Below are 12254 nucleotides of genomic sequence, written 5' to 3'. Positions count from 1 at the left end.
AAATATTAATTATCTTTAGAAAATAGTTTTGTTAGTTATAATAATTGTTAAATATCAAGATTGTTAGATAAGATTGTGGTAAAAAATGCCACTGCTAATTGTTCATAATGGGAATTTATCTTTAATTATATTTACTCATTATTGTATTTTTATTTATATTTCTTAGAAGTAGATACTTATTTGACTTTATGTTTACCATATTTTAGTGAAAATATTTTTAAATTAGTAGATGAAGAGTTCCTAAAAGGTCGTAATATATTCTTAAAGTTCAAATTGGAAAATGTCATTAGAGTTCAGGCTGTTTTAAAGGTTCAATTAGAAAAATTGAAAAGAAAAGAAAAACCAAGTATAGCTGAAATAATTAAGCATATAATAATGTTGATAATTAAGGCGTGGAATGAAAGAAATTAGAATAAGATATCAAAAAGATTAATTAATCATCAAAAACTATAACTTATATTACATACCCACTACCCGCTCATTTAAGACCTTAACGCAATGAGCAAAAAATAAATAAATGAAACACATGCATGCTTTACATGATGTTACAAGAATTAGGATCATAAGTAGGGTCATGATAAACATTAGGATAAGATTGCATCACGCCACCACGGTATGGCAAAAGCATTGGATCCACGTAATACGTAGGAGCTTCTTTGTTACTGCTTGGCTTTTCCTCTTTCTTCTTCTCCTCTCCTACGCTCATCAACTCCGCGTGACACATCCGTTTCCGGAGCGCCGTCGTTAGGGCGATCGAGTCAATGCCATCGCCGATGACGACAATCTTGTCTTCTCCTTCCAGTGATGTAGATGTAACACCTACCAAATTAACAGTTTCCAACTTAGAACAATTTGATATGCATATATGCGTACTGCTTGCTAAGAATAATTAAGTTGATGATTACCAGAGAAGCCCACAACAATCTTGAGAGCCTTTGATCTCCTTTTTGCATCCTCCATGGCGAGCTTGATGACAATCTTTTGCTGAAATGAGTCAAAGGAAAGAAAGTTAGAGACGATGGTCTCAAGCATATCAAGAATTGAGCACTATGAGTAGATAGATGCTGATCATATATTGAGTAGCTTAACTACCTTAACCATGTTGGTGTTGGAAAAGATGATCTCAGAAATCTATGTAGAATTTGATTACTAGGAAGCAATTCTTGCTAGCTTTATAAAGGCAAGTGAGAGGCAAACGGTGTGGAAGTTTCCTTCTCATAAGAATGGCATATGGGAAGACCTGGGAGTTGCTTGACTTGTTCGAAGCTGACCCAAGTCTTCTTCTTAGCATTATTAAATAGATATAGTTTCGATCTTTGTCCATATCCTATCTTTATAGATTTTTATCACTCTACCAACGGAGTTAAATTAAATAAAAATGTAAAAGAACCTTTCTAACCTAAGAACAGCAAATGAAAATAGAGAAAATTACACCTCTTCTAAAAATTGAAAAATACAAAAATATTACAAAAATACCCCTCATTTTAATTTAAAATTTGGTTCCCCGTTTTATTTTAAATTTAGAAGAATTTATTTAAAGATATTAAGATCATTTTTTAATACATTTATACGGATTATTGAGAAAACTAACAAACAGGAGCGTATAAGGCACTAAAAATAATGTGACATGAATTGAATGATAAATAATAATAACAAATACTAAAATATAGGCTATGTTCTCTAGAAAAACAAAATTTAATTTACTTCCGCGTACACCACGTGTCAGTATTATCATATGAAACCGTGTCCCGGTTTCAGACCTTAACTTCCACGAAGACCACTTTTGATTACTATATTAATATTTAGAAGAGGAAAGAAAAGATTCCTTCGCAAGCATCCAGCTACTCATTCCACTTCATCATTTTCTATTGAAATCTGCATAAAGCTTCTTTTTTTTAAAGTAAAAAGTCCTTGGACTGCATTCATCCCTTAGTACAACAGGTCTAGCTCTTGTACAGACCTGAGCTCACAATTTCTTTTCTCTCAAGGCAAAACGTGCTAGTGCACGGGCTTTGCCATTGTTCCCTCTTTGCTAGTAAATCTAACATGAATTTGAGGGTGGAGGGATAACAGAGCTTTTATCTCGCATATAATCAAGTGGGTTTGCCGGTCTGCAATATCCACTTGTTTGTTAACTGTCTTCACTACCATTTGATAGTCGCTGAAGTTCCAAATAGGTTGCTGTCCACATAGCTTTAGATCTTTATTTAGTTCACGCAGAATGGCAATTGATTCTCCAAACAAGATATTGGTACAAAATTTAAGGAGGATAGAGTAACATGTTCTTTTGTTGGGGCAACCCTCATGGGGGAAGATTTCTACTCCCTCAAGGGAGTCCCCTTTCCAACTAGCGTCTATCCAGACCAAAAGGTCATCTCAGTATAATATCATCATACTAGACCATTGTGCACACTCAACATCCGGTACCCAATCTCAAATTCAGCCCGAAGGCTCATAGCACACACTATCAATTGTTAAGGGTATCTCAATCATATATTTATACCCTGCCAATCATTAAGAGTATCCTTATCATCTAGACTCGAGTACCCTACTAGCTAATAGAAACAAAATGAGAATAATTCACCACATATGTCCTAGCGAACAGCATGTGTGTACATGTTTGCTGCACACACAGACTAATGACCTCGGATGTAAGACCATAGGATCACGACTATGTTGAGCGATCAATCATCTCTAGGCACGCCCTAACCCTCGTGCCCACTTAAGTATCCTAATGCTTTCTACCAACCATCCTGTCAATCAGATTTTATATTTTTCTTCCTAAATGATAGATTATATGTATTTTATCTAGTACTATAATAAGTCATGCATATCTAGAATTTAGGTGGTAGGGAAGTCAAATAATTATATAATACGATAAAATCTTTAATAGTGCATGTATCATATGCATATTCATGCTAGTCTACATGCATACTCATGCTAGAGATCATCACGACATATAGTCATAATAGTACAATTATCTCTAATCATCTCTACATATTACTAGCATATTTATATGCAAGATCAGTCTAATTAAATGCATAATAAAAATATGCTCGACTGAAATTATCTTTAGATAATTCATATAATCATACTAGAGGACAAAACATGCATATATATAATTATATAATATATCCTAATTTGATAAATGCATCTAGGAGATAAAACTATTTACCATTTGATCAGAAGACCAACACATGTATTACTCATGTCTATCAATCAACTTTCACCAATTGCTAGTAAAGTTACCGGGGTCCCAAGTAAGGGAGTTCGGAGTCTAAAAATATTTAAGTACTAGAAAGTTAGTCGTTTATCCGATCATAATCCATTCGAGTAAAAATATGATAATTTATTAGGTTTAAAATTAATTAGATTCGTAGGATAAATTTAATTTTGATAATATTAATATGCTAATGCCATAATTTATATTTATTAACAAGAATCCTAGTTCGCCAATTATACAGTAAGTAATATAGTAATTTATCTTTTTTTGTATATAATTAATGACAGCCATATATATATGATTTATAAAAATATAATTATAAATATAATCTTATTAATAATTATTTTGTAATACTTACTCTTATTTAATTAATTATAAATTATAGCTATTATCCTATTATACAAAAATTATATGCAAGCTTAGTATTTCATTTTATACAAAGTAGTAGACAATAATAAGATGCTAAAAATATTTATATAAATTATAAATATAAATATAAGATTATTATTAATAAGGCTACATGTATTGATCTAATAACTAAACCATAAATAAAATTTATACGCAAATATTTATAATTATAATTAATAACTTATTATACTAAAAATGCTTAGCTAATAACTATACTAATGCGTGTAAATTATCAAAATAATTAATTATCTAAATAATAAATTTACCTAACATTAGAAAATAGATTAAATAATTAATAGAAAATAAAAATAAAATAAAATTCTTCTTTGTTACAGTGTTGGGCTTGCTGGGGCGAGCCCAACACTATTGCAACAAGAGGAGGAGGAACAGAGAAGGCAGAAGAAAAAGAAGGGAGAAGAAGAACGAAGAAGGAAGAAGAACAGAAAGAAAGGAAGGAAGGAGAAAGGAAGGAAGGACGAAAGAAAGAAAGAAAGAAAGAAAGAAAGAAGAAGAGAAGAGAAAAAGGAAGGCAGGAGAGTGCAGACTCAGGTCGGTGGGGAGGGCACCGACCGTTGCTAGCTATCCAGTAGTCGGCCTCTCGCCGGCAGCTTGGCTTCGATGAGCCTGAGCTCGAGTGTGTGTGCGAGAGAGAGAGAGAGAGAGAGAGAGAGAAAGAAAAGAGAGAGAGGGAGGGAGAGAGGGAGAGGAGCTCACCGACGCTAGTGGAGGTGGCAGCGGTGGGTACCAAGGACGACGGTGATAGGCCGATGTCGGCAAGAGAGAGAGAGTCTGAGAGTGAGAGAGAGAGGGAGAATTATAGGGAGAATTATAGGGAGAGAGAGGCGGTGGACGGGGTGTTGGCGGCGGCAAGGCCCGCCACGCCAGTAGGCCCGGTTAGGTTGGCCGGGCCGACTACTGGGAGCGCGAGGCTAGATTGCTCCTTTGAACACTTTTTTTTTTGGACAAATAGTCTACAACCCTCGTTTCAAGCTCCATTGAACGTATAAAGCATACTTAGTTGCTAATGGATTTCATTAATAGGAGGGTGTTGATTTTACCGAAATATGCAGTCCTGATGTAAGGCACACCACCATCTAAACGGCTATTGCATTATCAGTCCATTACCACTTGCCTGTTCGTCAACTCGATGTTTAAAATGTATATTTTTTTCATGGGTCACTAAAAGAAGAGGTCTACATGTAGCAGCCTACGGGATCCACAAATCCCAACTTTCCTCATCATGTTTGTCGCCTCCACAAGTCTTTCTATGGCTTGAAGCAAGCTCCGCAAGCTTGGTTTCAATGGTTTCCGTACTATCTTAAGGATCTTGGTTTTGAAGAGTTCAAAAGTAATTACTCTTTGTTTACTCACCATCACAAAGGTTGTTAAAATTTTTTACTAATATACGTGGATGACATTGAAAACTAGAAATATGTCTACTCATATTTCTTGGTTAATTCATAAACTTGGTAAGCTTCTTATGACGAAGAACCTAGGTAAACTCTATTATTTCTGTGGAGAGGAAGTTGACTATGTCAATGGTGGTTCATACCTTTTCCGAACCAAATAAATCATTGACTTACTACTTCACACCAAATTTACAGATGTCAAACATATATTTTCTTTCAATCACTTCAGTAACAATATAAATGTAAGTGTTGAAATCAATTCACTGTGTAATACAATTAATTTCTTCACAAATGTCTACGTTGATGACTGACTAACAATCTTGTCTTCTCCTTCTAGTGATGTAGATGTAACACCTACCAAGTTAACAGTTTACAACTTAGAATAATTTCAGACAATCTTTTGCTAAAATGAATCGTGTTAGCGGTAACAATCTGATTCCAAAGAATCACAAAAAATTTAAATTTTGAATAGTCGAGTCTAGTGTTGGACACTATCTTCTTAAGACCAATTCGCTCTCCATCGATTGCTTTTGGAACAATGGACGTCGGTCTCCCAGGATACAACAACTGCCTTTCACTCAAAGGGAAGCAACTTTCGAATGCCTTGTGGAATAATTATGCAGATTGACAGCCTATTTATAGAATTAAACAGGCTCGACGAAAAGGTCACCGAATGGATGCAACATTTCGGGTCTGAAACCAATTAACAGTTACATTAAGTTGCAAGGTAACCTTTACCCACAAAATAGGTACTCATTTTGGGACCTAAAGCCCATAAGAAGTTTGTTACTTATATACCATACTAACATTTCTCAAATATCCAATATGGTACTAAATTCACTTTTCTTTATTTTTCCTTGCCATGGTACCCACTTTAGTGCCAATTTTTATTCACTTCTCTTCATGAATTTGACTAAGTGAATATATGACAATAAAATACTCTTTGAGCTAAATTAATTCCACCATTAAACCATCATTAATAATGTGTGAGCCCCACTTAAAACTTAGCTCAAAGTTAATAAAAAATTTATGTCAATTACATGAAATTACCAACAATACCCCACATGAATGAATAGGCTAAAAATGCATATGAAATGCAGACTTGATCGAGAGTACAATGAAAAGTTATTGCATTAGGATAGGTAGCTTTTGGCTTTGAACCTTCCATAGTGAAGTATTATCGGATTTATTCGCTAACCAATAAACATGATGTCTTGAACTGTTCAGTTTTTGTATAAATCAAGACAATAATACGCATAGCTCTTTTCAACACAGTCGGTTCTATATGTTTTGTCCATTTCAGCCCTACACACGCCTGATAATTCTTTGAGTGCTCTAAAGATTTAGCCTAGTCATCTCATAGAAGCGGCTCACTTCACACTCACATAGGTGACCTCCTATTAAGAGTATCCTGCCATACTTCACTTAGATTTTCAAAGTATAAGAGTCATTAAAAGCATTGCTTACCCTAACATCTAGTACAAATTTATCACTATGTCATCATAGGAAAGGTGTAGGAAATTTAATTCCTTAGTGATTTCAGAGAACGCCCCCACAACTCGATTGTCCTTTTGAACCTAGATCTTGGGATCTCCAGTCAACTAGGTTGGGTTGCCGTTGTGTCATTACTCTAGGTGGTACGCTTCAAACCCATTCCCCTCAATGAACAATATACTTGATCTCTTGTTAAACCCTTAGTTAATGGATCCGCGATTTTATCCTTTGATTTCACATAATCAATGGATATTATACCATTTGAGATCAATTGTCGCACTGTATTATGCCTACGACATATATGTCGTGACTTACCGTTATACATCTGACTCTGTGCCGTTCCTATAGCCGATTGACTATCGCAATGTATGCAAATTGCGGACACAAATTTTGGCCACATAGGAATATCTTCTAAGAAATTTCGAAGCCATTCTGCTTCTTCTCCAGCCTTATCTAATGCTATGAATTCAGATTCCATAGCAAATTTAACTATGCATATTTGTTTAGAATATTTCCATGAAATAGATGCACCTCCAAGTGTAAAGACATATCCGCTCGTGGATTTAGTATCTTTTGTATCAGAAATACAGTTTGCATCATTGTACCCTTCAAATACTGCTGGATATCTTAAATAGTGTAATTCATAGTTAGTGATGTATCTTAAATATCTGAGTACCCTAACTATCGCCTTGCAGTGATCACTACCTAGATTACTTGTATATCTACTCAATTTACTCATGGAGTACGTAATATCCGGACGAGTGCAATTCATGACGTACATCAAATTCCTATTATCCGAGAATATTCTAACTGAGATATACATTCATCTGTATTCTTTGTGAGATGAATATTCACATCTACAGGTGTTCTAGTTATATTGCTATTATCTTTATCAAATTTATCGAGTAATTTCTCAATATAATGTGATTGAGATATAACATACCCTTCAGTTGCCCTAGTGATCTTTATACCAAGAATCACATATGCAACTCCCATATCTTTCATATCGAACTTGTTAGCTAACATGTTCTTGGTAGCTTTAATAACATTAATATTGCTACCAGTTATTATCATGTCATCCACATATAGGCATACAATGACATAATTATCTGAAGTGCATTTATCACGTTCATTAATGTGAAAACCATTTGACATCATAACTAAGTCAAAATTTGCATGCCATTGTTTAGGTGCTTGTTTAAACCCATAAAAAGACTTAACTAATTTGCATACCTTTCTCTCTTGTCCTGGATCCAGAAACCCTTCGGGTTTTTCCATATAGATTTCTTCATTTAATTCACTATTCAAGAATGCAGTTTTCACATCCATCTGATGTATTTCCAGATTATATAATGCCGTAAGAGCAATTGTTAATCGGATAAACGTTATTCTTGTTACAGGTGAATATATATCAAAATAATCTATTCCCTCTGTCTGTCTATATCCTTTGACTACAAGTCTTGTCTTGTATTTGTCAATTGAACCATCTGCTTTCATCTTCGTTTTGAATATCCATTTGTATCCCAAAGGTTTACACCCTGGTGGAAGATCCACCAATTCCCAAGTATGATTTTACAAAATGGATTCAACTTCACTATCAATGGCTTCTTTCTATAAAGGAGCTTCAGGAGTAGACATTAATTCCTTATAACTCTGAGGTTTTTTTTCTAACAAATATGTTAGAAAATCAGGACCAAAACACGTAAAAGTCCTTACCCTCTTACTTCGTCTAGGTTCATTATTATTTCCTTCTTGCATAGACTCTTGGTCCTGCTTATTTTCATAAGTTCTTTTGAGAGAACTTACTTCTGATGTAGATTTATATGAAAATATATTCTCAAAGAATGATGTATTCCTATACTCAATAATTGTATTCTTATGTACCTCAGAATTATCTGATTTGTGAACCAAGAATCGATATGCACTACTTTTATGAGCATAACCAATAAATATATAATCAATAGTTTTAGGTCCAATTTTTGTTCTTTTAGGAATTGGAATTGCAACCTTTGCTACGCACCCCCACACTATTAAGAATTTATAGCTAGGTTCTCGACCTTTTCATAACTTATAAGGTGTTTTATCTAATTTTTTATGGGTAATCGGCTGAGAATGTGATTTGCAGAAAACAAAGCTTCCCCCCACAAATTCTAGGGTAAACCAGAACTTATTAACATGGCATTCATCATCTCTTTCAGAGTTCTATTCTTACGTTCAGCAATACCATTTTGCTGTGGAGCGTAAGGAGCCGTTGTGCAAAAGGTGACTCATATTCACCACCTCTATCACTTCTTAGCATTTTCATCTTTCTGCTAAGTTGGTTCTCAACCTCAATTTTGAAATGTATAAACATTTCTGATGCCTCGTCTTTGCTTCTTAGCAAATACACATAATAGTATCTTGTGCAATCGTCAATAAAAATAATAAAATACTTTTTTTCACCTCTAGTTTGAACAAATTTCAAATCACATACATCGGTATGTATAAGTTCTCGAGGTTCTGTACTTCGTTAAATGGAATGAAACGAAGTCTTAGCCAATTTAGCTTCAACACATATTTCATATTTTTTATTTAAATCAATTTGGAAATTAGGCAACATGTTAAAATTAATTAATCTACGCAATGTATAATAATTAACATGTCCTAATCTACCATGCCAAATTTCACAAGACCTAAGCAAATAAGAAGAAGATTCCTTTTTATTTATTCCTAGAGTTACAGTCATTACATTCATGTTTAAAAGGCTATTTAACAAATAGTCCCTTCCAATATACATGCCAATTTTGATAAGTATAAACTTATCAGACTCAAACACCAACTTAAAACCTTTCTTACTCAATAATGATCCTGAAACTATATTCTTTCGAATGTCGAGCACATGTATTATATCATTAAGAGTAAGTTCTTTTCCTAAAGTCAACTTTAACACGACCTTCCCAGCAACTTCCACCTTGGAAGTTGTTGAATTGCTCATGTAAAGTTTTTCATCTGTTGCAGTTTGATAAGATGAAAATATCCACCTATTAGCACAAATGTGTCGAGTAGCTCTAGTGTCTACCCACCATTCTTTAGGATTACCACCAATCAGGTTTACTTCCGAGACAATAGTGGAGAGGTGCATGTCATCGACATCAAAACGAAGGTTTTCCAGTTCAGTTACATTGGCTTGTGGCTTGTTCTTTTCAAAGTTCTCCTTATTTGAGTTCTCTTTCTTTTTTCGCAAACGACAGTCCTAAGCACGATACCCTTGCTTATCAAAGACATAACATTTGCCCTTAAACTTCTTTGCATTGCCACTTTTAGAGCCTTCGCCGGTATGTTTCCTTTTCTTGTCCTTTGTAGACTCCACAGCATTTGCCTTTGACACATACTGGCTTCCAATTTTCTTTTCAGCTGTATGATTATCTTCTTCAATCCTCAATCTGACAATAAGTTCTTCAAGTGTCATTTTCTTGTGCTTGTGTTTTAGGTAATTTTTGAAATCCCTCCACAATGGTGGCAGTTTTTCTATAATAGCCACCACTTGGAATGATTCATTAGTCACCATCCCTTCAGCATGAATCTCATGAATTATCACTTGAAGATCTTGCACCTGGTTAATCACTGATTTAGTGTCAATCATCTTGTACTCAAGAAATTTACCGACCACAAATTTTCTTTGCACTGTCATCTTCTGTCTTGTACTTTTTGTCTAAAGATTTCCGTAATTCCTTAGACATTTTTACTGAACTATACACGTTATACAACGAGTTGTCCAGTCTATTGAGGATATAGTTTCGGCAAAGGAAGTCAGCATGCTTCCATGCATCCACCGCAACAACTACTTGCCTATCAATTTCCTCCTTTCAGAGTTTAGGCACATCTTCATGTAAGAATTTAGCCAAATTCAAGGTGGTCAGATAAAAGAACATTTTTTGTCGCCATCTCTTAAATTCTGCACCACAGAACTTCTCAGGCTTTTCTCCATGAACTATAAGTACTAGAGGAGCAGTGATAGGGGAAATAGTACTCTTTACTATTTTAGCCATCTAAAAGAATGAAAAAAAAAATAAAAATCCGATCAGAAGAAAAGAACACTAATTGGAATCAGAGTAACAACCAAAAAATTGGTCTTAGGATTGTTAGCGATAACAATCTTAATCCAAAGAGTCACAAAAAATCCGATCAAAATAAATTAAATAAACTTACAGATTACAGAATACAAAATTCTAAATAGTCGAGTCTAGTGTTGGACACTATCTCCTTAAGACCAATTCGCCCTCCAAGATTACTTCTGGAACAGTGGACGTAGGTCTCTTAGGATACAACGACTGCCTTTCACTCGAAAGGAAGCAGCTTTCAAATGCCTTGTTGAACCTGAACCGTGCTGTGCTCTCTCTCAAATGCAGATTCAAACTTAAGACTCGACTCTAAAAGGAATCAATCAAATTTTTATATGAAATTATGCAGACTGACAACCTATTTATAAAATTAAACAGGTTCGACGAAAAGAAGCAAAAGGTCACCGAATGGATGCACCATTTCGAGTCTGAAACTAATTAACAGTTACACTAGGTTGTATGCGTGGCAGCCTCGAGAGGACTCTTGGATTTAATGTCTTTGAAATTAATAATTTTTTAAAATTATAGAAGTAAATATTTATTAGACTTAATACTTATCATATTTTGGTGAAAATATTTTCAGTAGTAGATGAGCTTGAATCCATAAAAAGTCATATATTCTTAAAGTCCAAATTAAAAAATGTCATTAGAGTTTCAAAAGAGCATAGAAGCACAAGCAGGGTGTTTTAAAGGTTCAATTAGAAAAATTGAAAAGAAAAAAAAAACAGAGTATAGCTGAAATAATTAAGCATATAATAATGTTGATAATTAAGGCGTCGAATGAAAGAAATTAGAATAAGAGATCAAAAAGATTAATTAATCATCAAAACTATAACTTATATTACATACCCACTACCCGCTCATTTAAGACCTTAACGCAATGAGCAAAAAATAAATAAATGAAACACATGCATGCTTTACATGATGTTACAAGAATTAGGATCATAAGTAGGGTCATGATAAACATTAGGATAAGATTGCATCACGCCACCACGGTATGGCAAAAGCATTGGATCCACGTAATACGTAGGAGCTTCTTTGTTACTGCTTGCCTTTTCCTCTTTCTTCTTCTCCTCTCCTACGCTCATCAACTCCGCGTGACACATCCGTTTCCGGAGCGCCGTCGTTAGGGCGATCGAGTCAATGCCATCGCCGATGACGACAATCTTGTCTTCTCCTTCCAGTGATGTAGATGTAACACCTACCAAATTAACAGTTTCCAACTTAGAACAATTTGATATGCATATATGCGTACTGCTTGCTAAGAATAATTAAGTTGATGATTACCAGAGAAGCCCACAACAATCTTGAGAGCCTTTGATCTCCTTTTTGCATCCTCCATGGCGAGCTTGATGACAATCTTTTGCTGAAATGAGTCAAAGGAAAGAAAGTTAGAGACGATGGTCTCAAGCATATCAAGAATTGAGCACTATGAGTAGATAGATGCTGATCATATATTGAGTAGCTTAACTACCTTAACCATGTTGGTGTTGGAAAAGATGATCTCAGAAATCTATGTAGAATTTGATTACTAGGAAGCAATTCTTGCTAGCTTTATAAAGGCAAGTGAGAGGCAAATGGTGTGGAAGTTTCCTTCTCATAAGAATGGCATATGGGAAG

At 34.7% G+C, this 12254-nt stretch overlaps 2 protein-coding genes across 2 annotated transcripts; both read right to left on the bottom strand.

The window, feature by feature from the left end:
* Positions 1–407: 407 nt before the first annotated feature.
* Positions 408–1230, bottom strand: LOC140767322 (heavy metal-associated isoprenylated plant protein 47-like). The gene is made up of 3 exons (XM_073107181.1): positions 1093–1230; positions 906–984; positions 408–819 (listed from the first exon to the last, which is right to left on the bottom strand). Exons 1-3 carry the CDS (start codon positions 1099–1101, stop codon positions 536–538), a joined length of 372 nt encoding a protein of 123 aa, XP_072963282.1. The 5' UTR covers positions 1102–1230; the 3' UTR covers positions 408–535.
* A 10200-nt stretch (positions 1231–11430) lies between these two features.
* LOC140767332 (heavy metal-associated isoprenylated plant protein 47-like) lies at positions 11431–12254 on the bottom strand. Its single transcript, XM_073107192.1, has 3 exons — positions 12109–12254; positions 11922–12000; positions 11431–11835 (listed from the first exon to the last, which is right to left on the bottom strand). Exons 1-3 carry the CDS (start codon positions 12115–12117, stop codon positions 11552–11554), a joined length of 372 nt encoding a protein of 123 aa, XP_072963293.1. The 5' UTR covers positions 12118–12254; the 3' UTR covers positions 11431–11551.

This window comes from Typha angustifolia, chromosome 9 (assembly GCF_048772165.1).
Source record: "Typha angustifolia cultivar Huaian chromosome 9, ASM4877216v1, whole genome shotgun sequence".
NCBI lineage: Eukaryota > Viridiplantae > Streptophyta > Magnoliopsida > Poales > Typhaceae > Typha > Typha angustifolia.
The sequence above is the reverse complement of the archived record's forward strand: the minus strand, read 5'-3'. Positions and strand labels throughout refer to the sequence as shown.

Excerpts from the sequence above, each read along its gene's own strand:
- LOC140767322 (XM_073107181.1), bottom strand. Across the intron at positions 820-905 it reads GATTGTTGTGGGCTTCTCTG|GTGTTACATCTACATCACTG; the intron begins GTAATCATCAAC and ends TTAATTTGGTAG.
- LOC140767332 (XM_073107192.1), bottom strand. Across the intron at positions 11,836-11,921 it reads GATTGTTGTGGGCTTCTCTG|GTGTTACATCTACATCACTG; the intron begins GTAATCATCAAC and ends TTAATTTGGTAG.